The following is a 22549-nucleotide window of genomic DNA, read 5'->3' as shown; positions in this document are numbered from 1 at the left end:
CAGAAGGAAGAGCCCTGTGTTTGACTGGCAAGCCCACATGCAGCACAGGGATCAGATCCTCAGCCTGCTTTCATCCATTTATCTCCTGGGTTTGTCTGTAGAAGTCATTTGTGTTACTTCACTCTCAAAGTGATGAAACAAAGTTTGGGATTTGGCTGTCTGTCTGCAGAGGAGGAGGGGAGCAGAGGGAAGAGACATTTCCCTGCACAAGCCAAGAGCTCTGTGGGAAGGTCCAAGCTAATGCTCCCCACTGGCTGCCTTGGCTCCAGCTCCTGCCAAGCCCTTGCAGCAGACTAGACACAAAAGAAAACACACTGAGTCTAAATTCATTGGTATGAAGAGGATGTGCCAGAGTATTCCACAGCTCTTCCTTTTCTACTTTTCTTTGATAACTGTCAATTTGCATAAAAAGGTAGATTATTAAGGTTTTTTTTTTTTAACCTGTTAAAGCATAATTCAGCCTGTCCTGTGTTGGACCTGAGAACAAGTTTGCTAAACACTGTCAAAAGATTCCTGATGCCCTTGATGGGAGTGGGTATGGCAGCAGAGGCCTAGAACTGGCTTCATATCCATAGGAGGGGATTAGGTAGGAAAGGGAAATCCATGTTGGAGCATGTGTTTGAATTCCAGTTTGCATCCAATTGCACTGCCACATTTTTATTATCTCTCTTGGTGGGAGTTTTGGTGTCAGAGACTTGCTGGTTTGTCTGCACCCCAAAATTTTATTGCCAGTGTTTGCCTGTAAACACAAGGTGTCTTCCATGCTGTGAGGTCCTTGATTTCACTCTAGGAAGGGTAGGGGTGGAAAGGACAATTTAATAGGTCACTTGGAGAGGGATCACTGACCCCTTCTGTGGCCAGCTGTACCTTCAGCTAAGAGCAGCTTCTTGCCAGCTCCTTATGCTCACTGCTGCTGAGTGTGGAGGGAAGCCCGTCTTCTCCCAATCTCCACCCAGCACTGCTCTACATTGCCTGGTTTCCTGTCATCCTTAAAGCACAAATTCCCAGCCCTCCTTTCCCTCTGTCTTGTGCCACTCCTTAATTCATCCCTGCCCAGACCTGCTGCTCTGATTCTCCCAGAATCATTGCTGACTCTCCACTTGTCAAGCTGGGGAGAGATTCCCTGACTGCAGCATGTCATGGGCAAACCCTGGAGCTGCAGGAGAACCAGGCATGCACAAAACCCCTCACACATATCCAGGATCAGTCTCATAAAGTTGTGACCTGTTTGTGAACATAAAGATGAAACCCTGCAGGTTATTCTTTGCTCAGCTCTACAGGTGGTTTATTTAATTGGGCATTTCAAACATAAAAGTGACACACATTGTCAAAGTTACAAAATTACTTTTTTTATTAACCTACCCTATCAAAGAGCATAGATTTTCTTGTCAAACAATGCAAGAAGCAAGAGAAAACTTATCTGTATCTATGTGGAGCCTACAAATCCAAATGGCTTCTCCATGCTATTGAGCATGCGAGTCCTTAGAAATGCAGCTGCCAGTAGTTTAGCTTGAATACAGTAATTCTAAAACAAGCTAGAAATAAATAAAATACTTACATTTCAAGTACGAAACCTTGCAGTTGAATTCTGTATGAGGAAATCAGTTTATTCCTTTTCATGTTACCAACTACTGTACAGGTACTTGGGCTGGCAAAGTCTGCAGATGCAGAACAGAAGAACGTTTTATGTACATGACTTAATTGAATCATATGTTTAGTCTTCTCTTTAGGCTATCATGTGAAGCTGTTTAATGTCAGGCAGAAGGAAGATTTTTATGGATGCATTTAATAAGACACAAACTCACTACCTCTGCTGGCCCCCAGTTCTCGCCTTACGTCTTTTCTTTCTGGTGGGGGAAAAAAATGGCACCTTAATTATGTCTCATAAATAATGACACCTACCAGCCTTCAATTACGTTATTTAGCAGGTTGATGTTACTTTCAAATCATATTTAATTGAGCATGAGTGACTTTACCAATGCTCCTACACAGCTCTAGTAGGTGGGACGTTGACCCGTCATCGGGATCCTGGCTTGGTTGTTACGGCGGCTTGCCGGTGGCCTCTGGTACACAGGGCTTTGCCCTGGCAGCACCAGGATGGACTGCTGACCCGAGTCCCTCGGAGACTGCTGGCTCCAGTCCCTCGGAGGCTGCCGGCCCGAGTCCCGTGGAGACTGCCAGCCCAAGTCCCCCAAAGACTGCTGACCCGAGTCCCTCGGAGACTGCTGGCTCCAGTCCCTCGGAGACTGCCGGCCCGGGTCCCCTGGAGACTGCCGGCCCGGGTCCCTCGGAGACTGCCGGCCCGGGTCCCTCGGAGATTGCCGGCCCGGGTCCCCTGGAGACTGCTGGCCCGGGTCCCTTGGAGACTGCTGGCCCAAGTTCCTCTGAGACTGGAAGATGCTTTGCTCTGTCGGGCTCCTCTCTGAACAGGTGAAAGTCAACCCAATGCCGACATCGCTCTTCATGATTCTGGATGTGCCATCAGACGTGCCATCAAAACACCTGCCCAGGGCAATTTCCTTGGCGATCCTCGGGTCTTGATCAGTGACTGTGTAGATGCCGTAGTTGTGTCCCAGCGGGTCAAGAGGTGCCAGCATTGTGTACTCGCTGGTGTCGTTGTTGGTGGCCATGGGGAGGTGGTTCACCAGGTACTCGTGGAGCATGCTGTTGACGCTCACTCGGCGGCAGTTGCCTTGTGGGATCACTTTGACGAGCGTGCGGTCCACGCGGTCCTGGTCGAAGAGCATTCCGCTGCACTTGAACTCCAGGCAGGCTGCCGACACGTCCCGCTGCTGGGGGTCGCGGATGCTGCGCACATCCCGGATGCCGTACAGCTGGCCGATGGTGCGTGGGTGCGTCCCACCCATGTTACGAGATCTTACATTCACTTCTTGGGGTCCGTTTATTTTTACTTTAATGTAGCAGGCTCTAAATTCCATGGGCTTGGGCCACCATGCCAGGTAGTCATCAGTCCAGCTCATGAGGTCATCTTCATTGAAGGGAACAGTATTGAAGTCATACCGGTCTCCTTCTATCCTGTAAAACCTGAAGTGAGCAGCACTGTGTGGAGCTTCCTCGCATTCACTGAGGTTTTCATAGGCATAAATAGGGCCATTGTTCTCTTCTGGGGAATTAGGGCTTGGCTTGGCCATGTTAATGCTGAATGCTGTTTTCTTGATGTTGGGGTCCTCATGGTCTGTCCTCCTGTAGTTAAGCTTGTTGAGGTATGGCTGTGGGACCCCAATAGCAGCAGGGTTGAGTTTGGGAGCAGAGGGCACAGCTTCGAGCTCTTCACCCCCCAGGCTTGCCAAGATGTAAGCTCCGTAGGCTTCGGGGTTTTGCTCATCGCAGAAGGCGGGCACACAGGCACCATTGGGACCAGTGACTACGCTGTCAAAACGGCCCCATGCTCTGGGATTGGAGGAGAACCCTGGTTCTGGCTCCAAGTTTATAATAGAAATCACAACCCCTTGGATCTGCTCACTTTGCAGAAATCGCTCACTTCTGTAGGCTCGTACTTTGACGTAGCACCGTCTGCTCTCAGGGACATCCAGGTTAAAAAGACGCCTTTCTTTGATCTCCATGTTCCCAACCAAAAAGGTTCTCTCCTCCCTTTTGCGCCGTGTGCTTTTCTCAAGGTTGAAGTCCCCTTCTTCCTCCCACAGCCCTGTCTCTGGGTTCAGGGACCAAAGCTTCATCTCTTGCACATGCTCTGGCATCTTGACCTGAGCAGCATCCAAATGAACCTTCACCTTTTCTGCGTTGAGGGACTCAGTGCCCCGTTCATCTGTGAAGTCCACAGAAAACATGCCGTACGTGCGGAGCGGAAATACATCTCCTTCCTCATCTACAAAGTTCAGGTCACTTTGTGTCACAGGGGCTGTAGAGATGTTTCTTGGGTCCAGAAATGTCACACTGGCTTTCACTTTGCCACTGTAGACCTCTCCATTTTTCCTATAAAATGCATTGGGAGGAATTTCTAATTCAGCAATTGGATCATCTTCTTCCATTTCCCCTAAAGAAATCACATTGGTTTCGGTGGATTCCAGTGTAACAGGGGCTTTCTTTCTCAGTAGCTTGATCTCATGAAATACAGCACCTCCATTTTCCTTGAAGGGCAGAACTTTTGTTGTGTTTACAAACTTCTGCAGCCGGTCCACAAAAGTTAGAACCAGTCTCTCCATATCTGCTGGGACGTGGATGGAGAAGGTTCCCTTGTAGCCAGTCATACTCACTCTCTTGTTCCCCATGTAGATGTGGCCAAACCTCAGCGGCTCACCATTATCTGCTGCTGTGGCTCTGCCTCGAACCATTATTTTGGTCTCAGTGCATATTTTGCAACCGCATTCAACGATGACTTTAGTGGGGAGCGTGTAGCCATCGCAGGAGATGTCCCTGGTTTCCATCTTGGATACCCCACAGCAGTAGGAGACATTGTCCTTACACCGAAGTCCCTTATCCAGCTTCCCCACACAGGTCTTTGCTGGGCACTTGCCCACGTCGTAATAGAAGGAGTTTGTTGCTTTTTGGAAGCAATCGTGAGGAAGTCGGATGAGGTGGCTTTGGGGTTGGGAGTCACAGGCTGCCTCTTGTCTTCCTGTTGAATAGGATTTCTTAATGAGCAGCATGAAATAATTGTACAGTTATCACTATGTTGTCTAAAACCTCTGAGCTAAACATTGCTTCTAAAAGCAGTGAGGTTTTTGCAGGATTTTGGTGAACTGGTTAACTCATTTCAGTGAAGCAAGCAGCTCAACTTTAGCTGTAGGACCCTGATTAAGAGCTGTTTGCAGAATCCTCCCTGCTCCTGCTTATCAACTTTCGTTATCCTCAGCTACATGCTGTGCTGCTGCCTGGCTTTTTGACTATGGCAAGACTAGAATATATCCCAAGACTTTAAAAACAACCCTAAACAAGCAGAAATGTTCCCATGTCAGGCAGCAAGTACAATGAGAAATCTCCTGACAGGAGCAGGTGAGGTTGATAGGCCACCTGCAAGCCAGAGCTCTGGTTTGTAGGGAGTGTCTGGTTCATAACCAGCTCACTAAAGCTTGTCTGCAAACAGATGAGTGACATAAACCTCAAGAATTTTTCCTGTGACTTTTCTTTACCAGATGTATAACAGTTTCTGGTTCCTGCACACCAACACCTCCCCAGCTGCTTGGAGAACACCAGGCACATTTTCTCTTACCTATGACAGCCAGCTTGGCAACTTGGGACTTTGCTGACCCCCCAGCACTGCTGGCCTTGCAGAAATACTCTCCTGACTGTTCTCTCTTCAGGTTCTTCAGAATCAGGTTGTTTTTATATTTGTACAAGGAGGGGTCCAGCAGTGAGCCATTGTGGTACCTGCCAGGAACAGTTAAGGGACAGAGACTGACCATCTGGCTGGAGCACAGCAATGGCCTAATCCTGCATCCTACTATGTGGATTTTGCCAGATTTCCTGCCTCAGTTTCCCTGAGGTTTTAGTACGGCTAGGTGGCATCACCTAAAATTTTTTCCCCTACTTGTGACAGTACTGCAATGTGGGTGCTGGACAGCTGGCAGAGAGGCAGAGCTGCCCGTTGTGTCTGATGAGGTTTTTAAACTCTTTATGTATTTTTCCAGTGAATCCCTCAGCAGATGAAATTGCTGTGCCATCTTAAGGAAGAGGATCACTTGCAGCCATCAGTTCTCAGCGCATTTAACTGTTAGTAATTTTACAACTAAACCCCCCAATTTATGGAGATGGTAAGGAGATAAAAGTGGCATCCATGGGATAGCTAAGACTTCTGGCAGATCAAATTGAAGCTCCTTACCAGAGGTAGCGGTCAGGAGCTGGGCTCCCTCGGGCGTCGCAGCAGAGGGACACACTCTGTCCCACTCTCCTGGCTTTGTCCTCAGGGCTCCTGAAAACATAGGGTTTGCCTGCAGGAGAAGGAAAATGCCATCTCATTACTCTTCCTCTCATAAAACCACAGTTTATTTCTGGTGCCTGCGTAAGGCTTCCTGCCTCCCCCCTCTTTGGGGCTACCTGATCGGTGCAGCTGCACTTGGATCGCCAGGTTTCTCCGGTTGCTCTCGGGCACGGTGACAGTCGCTGTTGCATATTTGGCTTTCTTTATTTTAAGGGTGTTTTTGCCATCAGGACAAACCCCTGGGATCCTGAACATGCCTCTGTTATCAGCCATTGTCAACAGCTTGAGTTTCTTGGCTTGCAGGTAGACCCGGGCATCGGCAGCAGGTGACCCATCCTCGAGAGACACCTTCCCATGCAGCGTGGCATCCTCACACATGCAAGTGTCACAGTCAGCGTTGACATGGCCCATGGGGCAGGTGATGTTGCAGGCTGGAGGAGAAGCAGACAGGTCAAAAAATAGCCCCAAGTCCCCACAACACTCACAGCGTGTTCTTGCATCTGCTTTTCATTTAGATGCAATAAGGCAAGTACTGCATAAGGAGTAAATTGTATCCAAAACATATTTTTCCTGATTACCCACAGCTGTGCATTAGAAAGGCAGGGACGATGTCATTTTGAACCTGACAATTAGTAGAAAGCAGCCACGTGGATATAGTTACAGCTAGGAACTGTTATTTACCTTCCCCAAAGGGCTGAATTTCAGGGGAATTTGAATCTAGATCAGCATGTGAGCTCTTAGCTCAACCCTGGCAAGATTACAAATTCAATGTCATAAACTTTCTAGGTTTCTGTTACCAGTGTATGCTCAGAAGTTGTGATTTTGGTCTATCCCAAAAGCTGTCTTCCCTTATTCAATGGTATCCTGGCTTGGGCAGAATGTGGGATAATCGCCAAATGAGCATTACCCAACAGGTTTAACATTTGGGCTCACAAGTATTATACTAGTCTCATTTACCTATAGTGATTAATCCTAAACAATAATCTGTCTTTTCTCAAGGCTCAGGTCATTACTTTTACAATCACAGAGCATCCCTGTACAGGAACTATCTGATATTTCAAAGATGAAAATAAATGTAAGAAATCAGAGAAAACCTGAAACATCTTTTCTGCACAAAACATATTTTCAGAATTTTTTCAGAATTATTTGGTTCAAAGGAGATTATAAGAATAATATAATTAATTACAAGCCCCTTCAGCAGGGACTATGGCAATTTGATATTCCTGAATCATCTCTTTCCTGGAGGTTTTATGGAGACAGCTGTCTGCAGTCACTGACTCTACCTTGAGTGCTGCTGTTGTAAAAAGATTATTGAGATTTTTTTCTATATCCCCAAGATATTGTGAGTCCCTGTTATCTTTGGCTATAAAGTCACCCTGCTCTGTTCTTTGCACTGTCCAGCCCTGCTTGGAAGTCACTAAATTCTGTCAGAGGAGAGAAAGATGGTAAAATGACAGCAAAGGGAGTTCAACACCTGGGCAGTGGTGAGACCACGACACCCTCCCCTGCCCATGAGTGAGTTTAGAGGAGCACCTGAGCAAACATGTCCAATGCAGAGCCGCCCTTCCTCAGTTGCTTCATTGCAGTGCACGCCCCAGAGAGGCTCGGCCAGGCAGGATCTGGTGCGCTTCTGCACCCCGGTTTGGCCACACTTGGCTGAGCACTCGCTCCATTTCGACCATGGAGACAAAAACCTTTTTGAATCTTGCACCAGTGGACCTTGAATAACATCAGTGGTGTGTTACTGAGAGGCACGTTACACACGGAGCTGCCCAAAAACAGGCACTTGGGTTTTAGCAGCTTCTACAGAGCTCAGACTATACATTTGGATATTACATACCACATGGATTAAACAAAGTCAGAGCATGTTCAAGGAGCTGGGAATTAAAGCATGTTCAGGGAGCTGGGAATTAAAGCATGAGGAGGCGTCTGAAGGCTTCTGGCTTAATTCCCCGCAGGCCTCCAAATTCAGGATGATTAAGATAAACCCAGGGGGAGCAAAGTGCAGGCAGCTCATGCTTAGTGTTGAATAACTTTGGCTTAAGGAAATCAAACACACATTCTCATTTAAATGTTGTTTGGGGGACAGCACTTGTCTGTTTCAAATGTGGTTAAATGTTTAAGTAGAAGGTAAAATGATTAAATAGTTAGAAAAAAAGGATAAAATTGTTGGTATGATCATGTTGAATGTCTTTAACCAAATTTCAACATATGTTTTCTATAGGGGCAACCTGTGTCCTATTGTGAGCACCACTTTTACTGAGTGCAAACCAGAAGCTTAAGATGCTACCAAGCAGGCTGAACATGTCAGGAGGCAGCTGATTGGTAAAACAGAAAATTTGCAAAACACATTGGGAGTTTAATATGATGTTATATTTTTAAAGGAATTTCTTTAAACAGGCTACTAGATGTTATTAATTTAGGCTACTTTAAATGGATGAGATCCACTCCAAGTCTGTGGTTTGGGCTTTTTTAAAAATGACAGTGTTCTAATAATGTTTATGAGGATGCACTAGTGACCAAAGTTTCTAAAAATGAAGTTTCTTGGAGACGTGTGCTATGTCACCTCCCATACCTCTTCTTCCACACAGTTTGTAATAGAGCAGGTTGATTTGTTTCCTAGAAAGGCAGACAGGCACAGGGCTGGACTGTTCAAATTGTGAATGGGTGTTTGAAAACAATCCTGGCTTATAAAAGCAGGTGGGTGGAAAAGACCCTTTAAATGAGAGCAGATATGGGAGCGTCATGTCTGGGAGCACTTAAATGGGCAGGGTTTTAATCTGTTGGCACATCAGCACCTCTGTCTAGTTCAGCATCCCAAGTAGTGGGATCCATGACTTATTTAGCAATTTGAGGCATGCAGGAGGAGGTGGGCTTGGGGACGAGGTCACATCCTGTGGATGAATGCCTATTTGTGCTTGCCCCAAGCAAAATCTGAATGTGCAACAGATTAAAGCGGGATCTCAGCAAGATCCTAAGCTTGTTTGGGATCAGCTGCTTTAATCTGCAGGGCTGCTGATGATAGGAAATGAGCAGGGGAATCCCGGGCATTATCTAAGGAGCATTTTGACAGCAGAAAAAGCAGAACATGGAGGATGAGGGAGAAGCTGAGGGACAGAGCATTGGTGGGGACGTGGGAAGGGACAGGGCTGGCCCGTGGCACTGGTGGGCAGGAACGCACTGCGTCTGACGTAGGCGAAGGTGGGGTCTCCCCGGCGAGAGCTGCTCCTCGTACCTGTGGGCAGAGGGGAGATTCAGGCAGGGTTTGCCAGCTGGGGAGCCAGCCCTAGTATTACTGCCTTGTGCCATCCACTTTCAAGGGAAAACTATTTTTGAAAAAATACCTCTCAGCAAGTGGAGGGGACCTCTCAGTGTCCATGGTTTTAGTGCTTTGATTCTTCCCAGTGGCTAAGAGAGCTGCTGGGAGTTGGGCAAAAGGCTGGGAAAATCCCCAAATCCTTCAGCATGACCAGCATGGCCAGCCCTTTAAATTTCAGCCTGCTGAAATTTAAATTCTTAGTTCTGGACAGAAAACATGAGAGGTTGGAGCATCTCCCAGGGATTAATGAGCAGAGTGGGCTCTGCAGGTTAATTAAGTCCCCCCAGGCTTTAATTCTGAAGGAATGGTGTCACAAACCGCCCAGGGTGTGGGGACAGGCTGGGCAGGGTAGGGGCAGGTCAGAGCATGTGCTGGCCCATCCCTGGGCTCCTCTCACCCTCCCAGCCTGCGCGTGCCTCCCGCAGGAGCTGGGGCTGTGCTCACACGTTGACCTTCCCTTTTCCAGGAGAGGAGCCAACAGCATGTGTCAGTGATAGCCAAAACCCTACAGGAGGTCGTGGATGATTAACATTTATTCCATTGCCTAAATCATAGAATCATAGAGTGATTCTAACCCTAAATGTCCTCTTCTACTCAAATAATACTGGTTAGTTGTAAATTGTAGGGAAAATTGTCCAGTGAGGAAAATCCACCCGAGGTGGGAATTAACTTACTCTCCAAGCTGAGCATTACCAGCGGGCTGAAGGTTCTCTGTCCTATCTGGATCCTGCTGAGGGCTGGTTTCAGAATCCTTTGTCCTAAGGGTCAATAAATGAAAGAATAAATTAGATTCAAGGAATTGGACATCCTTAGGCTGAGTATTACAGCTTTCCCATTGGACTGTGGCTGGTTAGAGCTCCTGTAGGATGCAATGCAGGAGATACCAGGATAGGGACATAATGGATATGTCCCACAGCATCACTGCAGCTCAGATGTGATACAAATTTTCTATTTCCCTTATCACCCAGAAAAACTTTTTTTGTACTTCCTGTGTTGGAGCAGCTCAGATCAACTAATCTTTTTATTGCTGGAGAGATAAAATATGTCCCTCCCGTCCATGTGCAAAGAAAAATGAATCCAAAGTGGATAATGTTGGTTGTTTTTATGGGACAAGGGCTGGTTTCTGAACTTGCTGGCCACCTGCATGCCCAAGGGGAGCTGATGGCCATGGCTGGTTCCTGGGGTGCCTGCTGGGAATTGGGAAGCTAAGCCCCAGCACCAGCTCTCTGCTGTGCCCAGCTCTGCCCCTGTGCTCCTCTGGGTGCAGACTGGACACTATGGGATCTCAGAGACAGCAGGCAGGGGTGATCCTGGCATGATCAGTGGGCTGGGGAACTCATCCCTGGCCAACCAGAGGCTCACTGAGTCGCAGACAGGCTTTGCTCAAGCCCTGGGGGCTGGATGGGAGCCAGTCCTTGTGTGGAAGTTGTCTGGCCGGGCAAACGCGGTGACCCAGGGCAGCGCCCGGCATCGATGTCGGGCTGCGGCTGCTGCCTCAGCGGCTGCCAGCAGACGTGCCTGCACTGGCGTGGGCAGGGGACAGAGCAGTGACCAGAATGGAAACGTTTCACCTTCACCTAAAACAGACATGGCTCCCCAGAGGAGGAGGAGGATCCAGCCTTTCATGGTGACCATCGCTGTCTCCAGAGGTGACCAGGGGATTCCTGGAGTTTCCGCAGCCGTCCCACGCTTTCCCCACTCCTGCAGAGACAAGCCCAACTGTGTCAAAGCTCACCCAGGTCCTGCTGCTTTTGGGGAGCTTCTCCCAGGCTGAACCACCCCAAAACATGCCACAGGGGCACTTATACCCCCTGTTCACCCACCCCCAGCAGCTCTTCATTTACCTCCCTAGTGGGGAGCAGCAGGAGCTCCACATCTGTGCTTGCATCGCCCCTGCTTCTCACCATCCCATCTGAGCCCAAATCTATTTTGCAGAGCCCTGCTTTGTAACAGCATCTCCTTAACATGCCTAGGAACAGCTTAAATACTTCTGCAGGGATCTCTCACAGCCCACGCAGGTCTGGAGGCCCCCCAGCACCCAGATCTGCTCCCCACAGGAACAGGGACAGCCCCATGCCTCCATCCCTCTGCCTGCAAACTGGGCATAGTGTGAGGATAGCATCTTATCCCAGTACCTCCCAGAGTGTGAGGAGAGGGAAGGCTCCTGAGCACCTCTGAAAGCAGAAAAACCCATGCACAAGCCAAGTCTTTCCTGCAAATGTAGCAAGAAGCTCAATATTTTCCTTTTCCCACAGGCACAAATGTGGGACAGGCTTTGTGTCATTCTTCACCAGCTCAGCCACTTCAGATTTTGTTTTCAGTGAGTCCCTTTGCCCTAGAGCATCAAGTATTTGGGTATTTAATTTCTGAAAGTACCTGTGAAGCTGGTGTTATCCCTAGTGACACCAGCTGGAATTCCAGGTGCTTTATTTTATGTACCTAAAATTAATGAACTGGGAGGAGGGGAAAATATTGCCCCAGCCATTTGGTGCCTCAGTTTACCTATAAAATGGGGCTGACAAAGAGCAGTCATTGGTGAGAACACTTATTTGTAAGTGGTACTAACCATCCCCTCTGGGACCAGGGAATGTGGGACTAGGAAATACTTTGATTATGGCTCAGCAAATCCCAGTCAAGCAAAAATAACAAGCAACACATGAGCGGTGTTTTGTGGGCTTACGGTGGGGTCATGAACTCTCAGCCAGACAATAACCAGGAAAAAATTAATCCTGTTTCCCACTTGGCAACTATTTTTGGAGCTGACTGTAACTTGTTCAGCACTGGGTTTGGGATTGGGATACATCCCTCTGTACCCAGACACACAATGCTAAAAAGGGGGGGTTCAAGCGGCCGAGTTTTGGCAGAGGGAGGGTTTGAGCTGTGTCCCCTGTCTGGCTGTGCGGGACAGTGCGAGCCAGAGCCGCGGGAGATGAAACAGCCGCCCGTGAGCAGAGCCCCCAGAGCCCCGCTCCAGCTGTCCCGTAACCCTTCCCCAAGCCCGTTCGCTGGGACGAGGAAGGGAGAAGCGGGACGCAGGGAACTGCATCCCCATCCATGTTTTTCAGCCTCTGTGCCGTCATCTGCCCAGTAATTAATTTCCACCTCACCTTCAATCACAGCTACTCTTAATTACGTCGCCTTAATACAAAAGAATTCTATAACCACTATCTGCCATAGAAAGGAAAACAGCAGGATTGGGGTTTTTTTCTCTTACCTAAAAAGCCATAAAAACCCCACTTAAGGAGAGTCCCGTCTTCTCGCCACAGAGCCGCCAGCCGAGCTGAGATCCGCGGGCGAGACGAGGGCTTGTCAGCTGCGTGTGGAGGGATTTGCAGCCGGCTGGGAAGAAGAGAGAGTTGCGGCTTCCCGACACCTCCCCTGCGCCGAGCGGAGCCGGGCTGTGTGCGAGCCGCCCGCCGCCGAGGCAGCGAGGGCGCTTATATAGCCCGGCGTGCAGCTCAGGGGATGGCAGCGAGCCACCGGCCGCGAGCACAAACAGATCGGACGCGCGAGGAAACCGCAGCCTGAATAATCCCTTAATAAGGTGATGGTAAACACAAACCTGTGGCGGTGCCACGGCGTGGCGGCTGCAGCTGGTGGTGGGACAGGGCACGGTGTGGGTACCACGTCCTGGTGTGGGCACCGCATCCCAGCACAGCACTGTCACTGTTAGGGGTTCACCCGGGGTCTGGATCTGAAATAGATGCTGCTGAGTGTTGAAAGGGGAGATACAGTGAACAGACAATGAGTGTTGGGGATGTCTTTTAGCTTTACCTAATCTGGGACAAATGGGGTGCCCACCCAGCAGTGGGCACATGGATTTGCCCCATTTTGCAGGTGTGGGCTCAGCTGGGCACCATTCCCTGCACTGCCTGCCCACCTCTGCCCCTGTGCTGGCTCTGGCAGGGATTCAGATGAGGATGCTGTGGGGATGTGAGGATGTGTGACAAAGCCAGTGGGACTGGTTTGAACACCCAGGGTAGCACAGAGCTGCAGAGGTAGGGCTATCCTTGTAAATAAATGTGACTGCATCTCAAGCCATGGGGAGATCTAGCAATGACCCCTAACCAGATTTTCTTGCTTGCCCCAGTCTGGCTTCAGCCTTCCAGGCTTTTCCTCCCTCTGCAGCCGCATTTTTCTCATGTAACTTGTGGCAAATGTCTGTGGACACAGGGCTCCTGGGTGTTGACAAAGCACGTGGCCTTGTGCAAGTGACTGCCACCCATGCATGCAGCCCTGGAGCCACTGGACTGTGCAGATGGTTGCTGCAGGAATGTGGTGTGAAAGCATGTACTGTATGTGTCAGGAGCAGCCCCCAAAAGATGGGCATGGGTGTTGGGGCAGCCTGTGGGGGTCAGTGGTGTCCCAAGCTGCCTCCTAGTAATCCTTGTCAGCCCTGCTGCCAGAGGGAGTGGTGCAGGAGGAACACAGATCAAGATGTCACATAAAAAATAATCAGCGGTGACCTACACCAGCTCTTGTTTATGTTTACAAGGGAAAAGGAAAAAACACCTGAGGTGTGCCAAAAATGGCAGAATGTTTATATGGTGGACAGAGAGTGCCCAGTGAGCTGGAAGCTCCTGACCTCTGACATAAACATGAAGATCATCTCTGTTTCCCCTCTGTGAGGAGGACAAGATGTGGGAAAGGTGCTGAGGCAAAGAGCAAGGAATTCATCTTCCCCAGATGGAACCTACCTCCCACCATGGCTGACCCACACTAAGCCAAGCACCAATGCCTTGGCAAGACATCTCCAGTCCCACCAGCTGCTTGCCTATATCCTGGCATCAATTTTTATGGGTCACACTGCTGGGTAGGGAAATGTGCTGTTCTGCAAAAGGAATAAACTGTTATTCCTTACATTATGGAAATGGGATGATAACTCTAACCCAGTTTGCGTGCAGGCATTTCTGCAGGGGATTTTGCAGCCTGCTCAGTATGGCTGTTTTCTCTCTAGCATGTCTCTTTCAAGACAAGCTCTGGAGACGTGTGCGTGGATTTAGGAGCAGGTCTGGGACCTGTGAGTCCATGCAAACCCCAAGTCTCTAGAACAGTTCATTTGCACAGTCTCTCTTGGCTTGACCATCCCTTGCTGCAGCTCTGACACGTGGCTGACTTTGGAGGGGACAGCAGGAAAAGAGCCCCACATGTTCCCAGTGCCGAGCACCACCGGCTCTGGGAGAGGCTTTCCATCTGCCTGGAGGTGAACAATGGCCCAAGGCATGGGGTGGAGAGGACAAGTCAGGGGCTGCCCCATGCCTGGGGTGCAGGGCTGTAGTACCTGTGGCCAGTGACGGGGATGCATCCCTGACCAAACTGCTCCTGTCTTTCTGCCCATCACCAGTGGCTTCAGCTGCCTAAGGCTGCTCCTTCCCATCAGATAACAGATCCACAGCCTCTTGGACTCATTCCCCTCCTGGATTAATGCTGGGGAGCCTACCCAAATCTCATGGGTTTTTTTCCATGGTTTCATCACTGATGTGGAATGCCAAAGCCATAAGGTCTTTATGTGAAAGCTGCCATGCTTAATGCTGCCTCTGACCAGTGCTGAGGCTGGGGCAGTGTCAGAGGAGTGTGACAGCCGATGGTGCCAGCAGCATCTCCCTCCCCACACTCCTTCGTGGTTGTATCCATAACTTTGCTTGTGCTCATCTGTAAATCCAGGGAAAGCTGGCTAGTAATGCTCATCCTGGCTCTTCATGCCTCCCACCATTTCTAGTACATCATGGGCAGAGTGGCCATCTCCAAAAGCCAGCTGTACCATGCCAGGGGGATAGCAGGGCTGGAGGGGCTGCTCTCTGAGCTGCATGTGGAATTTGCAGGCTGTGGGGTGTGCAAAATGCTCTGTGGGGCCCATAAATCCACTTTTGGGCCAAGGCCGTGCCTAATTCCCTGCCGGCTGCCCTCGTCCTCCCTCCCTGCGCCCTCCCCACTCCGCCAAAGGGAGCTGACGGTTATTTTCCCCTGCTGCATGTTTCTGGGCTTGCTTCTGTTTATGGAGATGGGAGTTAAAATAACTGATTGATGACTTTGTTCCATCCCAAACACTTTGGGGAAGTTTGCGTGGTTTAGAAGGGAGAGTTGGGAGCTGGGATTTCATTAAGCACTTGGCTCCCGGCGCTTCTCCAGCCATGCTCCAGGGGTGGCTAATGTTGTTTTTTAAATCCTGTTTTGCTGTCCCAGGAGCCGGAGTGGCGATTTCCATGGTTTGTAGGAGAACTTGGAGATGTGGCAGGTCCCTGAGGTTCCCTCTGAGCTCTGAAACACCAGCAAACCTCGCAGCCACCACAATATTGTTTCACTTAAGCCCTCCTCCACCGCTTCATCAGCACAAAATTGCACTCCAGCTGCCTAAAATCTTTGGAAAAGAGCCAAAAAAATGAATTACTGGAATTTGTTTTCATTGTGTGGATGAGGATTTACAGGCTATGACTGGGAGAGAAGGAGTGAGTGGACCTTTTTCCCCTCTGGAAGGATTTGCTTGGGAGCTAAAGCTTCTACTGGGGCTCAGTAGTGCTCAGCTCCATAAACATCATTTATGGAACAGATACAAAAGGCAGCACAGTGAGGACCTCAGGAGAGCCAGGATCCAGGGAAGGGCTGATTTTAGCTCTGAAGCTCAGGAAGTTTTTTTCTGCAGTGGTGAAAGAGCCAGGAGTGAGGAGACAGTAAGTGCCTGTGCTGGTTGTGGGGTCTGTTCCACAGGGTAAGCCCCCACATATCCGCTGGCACCAGCACAACACAACTGACTCCTGACATGTAAAAGAGTGCCCTCTGTTCCATGATTCCATCTGTAAAGGAAAAGGGCTTTTGCTGGTGCTTTTGCAGGGCATGTTTGCTGTTGGAGTACCCAGGGACTGTCACCTTCCACCCTGCTGCACACATACAGACCCACGTACCCTGGGGAGGGATTCACTGCTCACTGGGATGTCCTGGGCTGCAGAAGGGTCCCACTGGTATTTCCCTCCTATGGCCATGGCCATATCTGCTGTCTCTCCTTCCCATCAGAGCCTGGAGAGGCAGAAACCATGATGCTGTGAGAACACCAGAAGTGCCTCAATAGTGAATCCCTTTTTAATTAAGTGTCTGAGCTGGGGAAATTAAGATAAAAATACTGACTCATTTGGAAACTCTCTTTGAGATGGAGAAAGCCATTATTTTCAAGCCCTCCATGAATAATGGATATCCCAGTCTCTCCCTGGAGCATTAACTCCTCAGGGACACTTGCAGGGCAGCACCATGGTGTGGGGAACATCCTGCCCACAGATGTGGCAGGGCCTGAGCTATTGCACAACCTCTGATCAGTGATGTAAAAGCGGTTGCAGGATGGGAACAGGCGTGAATGGGAATGTGGCCAGGTCCAAGCCAGGACAGCACCTCAATGGGGACATTTACACTGCAAAGGAAGGGCAGGAGCAGAGCTCCAACCCACAGTCCACCAGCTGTTTGCTTTAGCTCTGGACAGGGATGGGTGGACAAAGACCATCCTGTGTCAAAGTCCATGTTGATTTGGGTAATTCATTTCTCCTGAAGAAATCCTTGATTTATTGCTCCTGTTTATGGGTATTGGCTTTGGGCTGGGATGCACTCCAGGCTGTGCACCCATGCTGGCATGGGGAGCAGCCTCCCACACATGGGATGGTGATCATGGTCTCATTTGTGCCTTTTCTTCCATATTCTTGCTATAAACCAAGTTGAAGTGGGCAGGTATGCAGTGATTTACACCAGCAAAACATCAGCCAGTTTTTCCTAAAAACCAGCAAAATCCTGCCTGATCCATGAGTGTGCAGGATCACACACTTGAGGCTTGGTTCTTCCAGTTTGTCTTTATCCTATTTTGCAGGGATTGCACTGGCAGCACATTGGAGAGGTGTAGGCTGTGTAAGTCAGACCAGAAGCAACAGTGATGGCAGTGAAAGTGAAGCTTTGAGTTAAGAAGTGTTTTTTAGTGTTTGGATGAGCCTCTACACGGGATGGACAGAAAGAGATGGAGCCATGAGGGCAGTGGGCACTCCTGGTTGAACCATGTGGGAATTTCTGTCAGGTTAATTTCTGCACTGAGCAATGTGGGGCCGTGTCTGGGCTGGGGTAATCGTTGTTGATCCAGCCCCAGGTTTCAGCTCCAGAAGGGTTTGCCAGCATCCCCACTGGCAAAAGAGAGCCTGGAAATGCCTCCCCTTCCTGGAGTGCCTGTGGTCATGGGGGCGACCGGAGATGTGAAGTATCTCATGACCTCATGCACGATGCCAAGGACATGCTTGGAAAAGCCGCTCTCTGCCGAGCTAATTGCAGCGCTGCTGGGATTCCCCCTGGAATACGTGGCCAGATCAGCTTTCGCTGCAGGGTAAATGTGTGTTTGCTGGGAGCACACCAGAGGCTTTGGTGGGGCCAAGAGCTGCTGGAGGAAGGCCTGGCAGCTCCTGGTGTGAACACCTTGTCCCATCTGAGACAAAAATTGCAGGGAGCAGATTGCAAACGCAGCATAGGAGATGAGCATTTCTGCAGAGAAACGGCAGGAGCAACTTGAATGCTGGCTCCCAGAAACACCTCCCTGGGAAGACAAATCTGGATGGGGGGAGATGGCAGCACTGATGCTCATCCTAAGGGACAGTCACTGGCTTCCTGCAGCCCCATAGCTTGGCTCAGAGCAGATTTCTTGAGGGAGGGTAAAAGCAGATTTGGGGAGCAGAAATTATATCCCTCTAGCTCATCAAATTTAGCATTGATGGTATCTCTCCCCACCCAGAAACTGATCCTTTCCTAAAAGCATAGAGAAGGATCATGTGCCTGCATAAAGTTCACCCAGGAGTATCTTTAAGCTTTGAAAACTGCTTGGAGATATGGAGCTCATGAGAAAGAGGAGTCAGGGGAGGTGTTCCCTGCTTTTTGCTCCTTCATGCCCTGTGTAACTGCCAAGGGTCCCACAGGGATGTCAGCTTTCCCCACATCTCAGCTCTCCCCCAGTGAAACAAAGGAGAGCAGCTCTTGAATTTGGCCAATGTTTGGGAAGGAGCATCCAAAGGGAGCACCAAAATATGGCCTTGGGACACACAATCCTATTTGAGAGTTTGGAGGGAGGAGGATATTTGGAGCAACACTATGGACAGGTCCCACAAGGAATAAAAAAAGCAGAGGATAAAAGAGGGCACAGAAAGCAAAGGCAAGGAGAGCCACTAAACCCTGTCCAAAAACAAGGGCAAAATTGTTCACTTCCATGGTTAGTCACAACGAAAACATTGGCATTTCATAATTTCTTCCAGCTCAAAAAAAAAAATCCCGTTAGGGCAGTGAGAGCCCTTACTGGGTCAGTGCATGCTGCAGCTGAAGGGGACCCATGGCCCCTCCACTGACCCTGTGGGTGATTTTCTTGCTTTACTGGGGACTGGGGTACCAGGTGAAAGTTCCCACATAATTTCCTCCCCAAATAAATTCCAGCCTGGACAGGAAAGCGAAGCTGCTGTAGGGAAGCTCAGCTGAGTGGGACAGTGATGCACACACAACACCAGATTTTATCCCTTGGTGGTGAGCAGAAAGGGCTCGGCACCAGATCCCAGCATGTTTCTTCAGGCTTGACCTCAGGGTCTGGTCTGAGATGATAAATTCCATCCTCTTTCTTTTCCAGTTTAGAGATGAGGAGAGGGATGTTACTCAGGTTGACATGTCCCTGAGAGCAGCTCTGAGTGGAAAGATGTAAATTTGGGGAATCACTGGGAATGATGCTCTGGGCATCTGAGCTCAGCAGCATCAGGAGCACCAGCCTGGGCTATCGAAAGGTGGGAATTGCAGCAGGTTTGAGCACGTTTTTCCTGGTACCCCTGTCCCATGGTGTGAAACCCCCAAGAAGGGTTTTTATCAGTGAGGTTTTGATATCCAAAGCTGAATCAGAAACAGAGCATTGTCTCACCAAGAAATGGTTTAAAGGCACAGTTTACCAAGTAATTGAGCCAGGAAGGCAGGACAGATCCCTCCCTCTGCTTTAAACACAGGTTTTTAGGAGGGGGATGGAGTGATCCAGATTATCCCCAGGAGGGGCAGCAATTACCATCCCTCCTTGGCAGGTTCAACAGAGCAGCCAGGGCTGGCTGAGCAGGCAGAATGAGGTGCTGGTTTATCCCTGGTGATCACTGGGCTTTGTGTCTCTGTCTTTTGCTGCAGAGATTTTGGGGAATTTTGGGTGATGCCCTGTTTCAGATCTGTTTGTAACTTACAGCACAGTGGCACCGTGCTAATTTTTATGATGCTGTTATTTAATGAAAAGGCTGAAAATTGGGAGCTTCCCAATCACTTGACTTGTGAACTTTGGGTAAGAAGAGAAGCTGTTCCAGAGGTGAGCTCATTTCTAACCCCGGGAAATGACTTCATGGACGCTGGTATTTACTCACAAAAACATTGCATGTCAGATGTCCCTGACTAGACTTTCTGTTTCGAGTCCAGTATGAGACAAAAATTTCCTTGGATGAGCTGCTCCTGAGACAATTCAAGGTTTGGAGAAGGAGGAGAAGAATTGCAGGGGGGAAAAAAGAATCCCCAGCATTAAAAACACTCTGAAATCATGAGGTTTTTCTGAATAAAGGGAAGGTTTTGGGCACCCAGCCTGGCAGAAGCACCTGCCTGGAGGGAGGGTGTGGGCGATGAGTCCAGCAAAAGAATCTCCCATCCTCACCCCCCACAACAACCAGCAGCTGGAGTTTCTCTCAGAGAGGAAAATACAAGTTTTTCTCTTTGGAAAGCCAAGCCCCCAGCAGTGGTTTATCAGAAACAACAGAAGCAAGTTCCCTGCCCTGTGTTTGCTATAGGTTAATGGAAATTATATCCCACACTGCTCTCTCTTGATGAGATAGATCCCAGTATATACAGGGTGTCTGATGGAAAAACACAGCACTTGCATTTTTATTCAAGGTTTGCTCATGCAGAAATTGTCCCTGGGACTGTATCACCCAGTGTGGTTCCTGATTTCTGTTTTTTCCAGCATCCTGGGATGATCCATGTGGATTTGGGGGGATCAGTCCTATTTGGAGACGCTGGGGGAAGCTCTGTCCCCTCATGACCCAGCACTGGACTGCAGCTCTGGGGATGTACTGGGGCAGCATCCCAAGAGGAGGAGATTTCGGGAAGAGCCAAGGTGGGATGTATGGAAACAAGCCCTGCCTGCCAGCACTGTTTCCTAATCCTGGACACCAAAACCCTCTGATCGTTAAACCAGTGTTCAGAGATTCGGCTGAAGGCTGCCATGCAGACAACATCCAAACTGACCTTTGAGGAGATGAGCAAAAGAAAAAAAGAGAGAAAACACAAGGGGGTTACTGTGCAAATGCTGGAGAAAAGCAGTCATTTCAATAAGGGACCCCACCCTTAAAATAAGACTTATTGCTAATGCATGCCCAGGACATTTCTGTGTGATGGTATGCTGAAAAAAATCCTCTCCAAACAGGGACTTAAGGCTTTGTTGTGTCATGAGCAAGGCTTACAATTCCCAAGAAAAATCCTGTCCCTCTCTTGCATCATACAGCCAGGGATGGAGAGGACATTTCTAGACAAGAAGGCCATCAGCCAGGATGAAGGACAAACAGGGAATACATTCCTGACTTGCTACTTAATTGCTTTCATGCAGGTGCAAAGGGCTGAATGAAAGGGAAAATAAGGATGAGTGTGTGGGGCCTAATTAATCTCAGCTTTAAGCAGGAGCCTAATGTCAGGAGGAGGTGGCTGCTGGAACAAACAGGCTTCCACCCAACTTCTGTGCAGATTTTGTGCTATTTGTCCCCCAAGGGCCAGGCTCGTTTCCAAGGCACTGGTGGGTGATGCCCCTGTCAGGAAAGGAGGTGATGGGGACAGTCCCATCCTATGTGGCAGGGCTGGCTGGTGCTCGCTGGCAGTGCCAGCAAGGTCTGCTTTCCTCTTTCCCCCTGTATGGAAAGCACTACAGATAAATACAGAGTTGCTTTCTGTGACTCTGAGCAGAGTTTCATTCCTGATCCCTTTTGACAGCTCCATGCAGAAGTGATGGAGAGTTTGGGGGATTCCAGGGCAAACATGGTCCAGTGCCTGCAGCATCTCCTGTGTCTCAGGAGCTGGTCCCTCTGCCACACAAGTTGACTCTTAAACCCACAAAGGTTTAAGAGTCAAATTGGAAAAGGGGAAAATATCTTTTCTGTTTGTGCCCAGGAATATTCCTGCTAGCACAGCAGCCTCAGAGATGGTGCAACCACCCTCAGAGCTCAGGCATTTCCTCCTGAAATAAGTGGGATTAGTTTTAATAATGGAAAACCTATTCCAGAAAGGGAATCTCCTCCTCTTGGGGAACAATGCAGAGCCACCACTGCCAGCCTGGGATCTGCAGGGACCTGTATATCACGTACTCTTTAATTTAATAGCCTGGAAAATGTGAAAGTCTGTCTGCATGTCATTAAAGTCCCAGTGAAACCCCTGGGAGTGTGTTTGCCAGTGCTGGCCCCAGCAGGGCTTGGGGCTGTCCCTCTTTCACCCCCACAGCTCCAGAAGAGCAGGATGTCCTCAGTTTCCCTCCCTGTCCTCACATTGCACTTCATATTTTTTAAGCTCTTTTGAGCTCTTTGTCCCTCCCAAGGTCCTTCCCCTCTCTTGTGTTATGCTGCAAGAAATACAGAAAGAACCAGATGGGAACTGATAGACTGCAGGAAAAAAAGTGTATTCATTAAAATGGCAAAATGAACCACATTTCCCCTTATTAATTCCCTCCTTGCAGCATTTCCAGTCCAAGCATGTACCTGTGATGCTTCCATGGACCCGTGTGGTCCAGGAGCATCCCTGAGGTGTGTGTGCGCGTGTCTGCGAGTTTCTCGGTTGTCTGAGCAACGGGACGTTCATCACTAACTCCCAGGATAATTAACTCATTCTCCTGTATTTATAGCAAACCAGTACAGGGAGTGTTGGCACTTATCCCTGATAGAGCCACATTTGGCCACAACGTTTTGAATTTTGGCTGTTTCTTGCATTACAGCAGCTTTGTCATCATCCCCGCTGCCTGCTCATTAAGTGGGCAGCTCATTAAGCTGACAAGGGCAGGGCTGATGGTGGCTGCCTGAGCCAGGCTGCCCATGGGTGCCTGCCTCGGTGTGCCCCACTCCTGGTTTGCAGGTGCAGGGAGGGTTTGCAGCAGCATTCCCATCTCCAGATGCCTGCATATGCCTGTGCTAACAGCAGCGTCGCTCCTGGCTTGCCTGCTGGCAAGGGGAGATTTTACTGCTTCAAGGTTTGTTGCAGGGATCTGATGCAAGGAAACGTTGGAGCATCCTGACTCAGCACCGCAGCGGAGGGGGACCCGTGGGAAAGACACGGAGCATCTTCTCTCA

General features: G+C 49.4%; 1 protein-coding gene across 2 annotated transcripts; it reads right to left on the bottom strand.

The window, feature by feature from the left end:
- Positions 1–1349: 1349 nt before the first annotated feature.
- On the bottom strand, positions 1350–12872 carry CILP (cartilage intermediate layer protein). 2 transcript variants are annotated; one of them, XM_074549153.1, is made up of 9 exons: positions 12433–12872; positions 10790–10919; positions 9893–9976; positions 9081–9134; positions 7433–7618; positions 6016–6330; positions 5801–5909; positions 5192–5349; positions 1350–4597 (listed from the first exon to the last, which is right to left on the bottom strand). In XM_074549153.1, exons 2-9 carry the CDS (start codon positions 10851–10853, stop codon positions 1995–1997), a joined length of 3573 nt encoding a protein of 1190 aa, XP_074405254.1. In that variant the 5' UTR covers positions 10854–10919; positions 12433–12872; the 3' UTR covers positions 1350–1994. The 2 variants fall into 2 exon arrangements, with proteins under 2 accessions (XP_074405254.1, XP_074405255.1); XM_074549154.1 differs by having other exon boundaries at positions 1351–4597; positions 10796–10919; positions 12433–12870.
- Positions 12873–22549: the final 9677 nt, after the last annotated feature.

Source organism: Zonotrichia albicollis, chromosome 11, assembly GCF_047830755.1.
Source record: "Zonotrichia albicollis isolate bZonAlb1 chromosome 11, bZonAlb1.hap1, whole genome shotgun sequence".
Lineage (NCBI taxonomy): Eukaryota > Metazoa > Chordata > Aves > Passeriformes > Passerellidae > Zonotrichia > Zonotrichia albicollis.
This window is presented reverse-complemented; position numbering and strand designations above follow the sequence as displayed.

Excerpts from the sequence above, each read along its gene's own strand:
- CILP (XM_074549153.1), bottom strand. The coding sequence starts at position 10,853 with ATGGTCACCATGAAAGGCTGGATCCTCCTCCTCCTCTGGGGAGCCATG. Across the intron at positions 6,331-7,432 it reads CATTGGACATGTTTGCTCAG|CCTGCAACATCACCTGCCCC; the intron begins GTGCTCCTCTAA and ends CTTCTCCTCCAG. Across the intron at positions 5,910-6,015 it reads AGTGCAGCTGCACCGATCAG|GCAAACCCTATGTTTTCAGG; the intron begins GTAGCCCCAAAG and ends CTTCTCCTGCAG.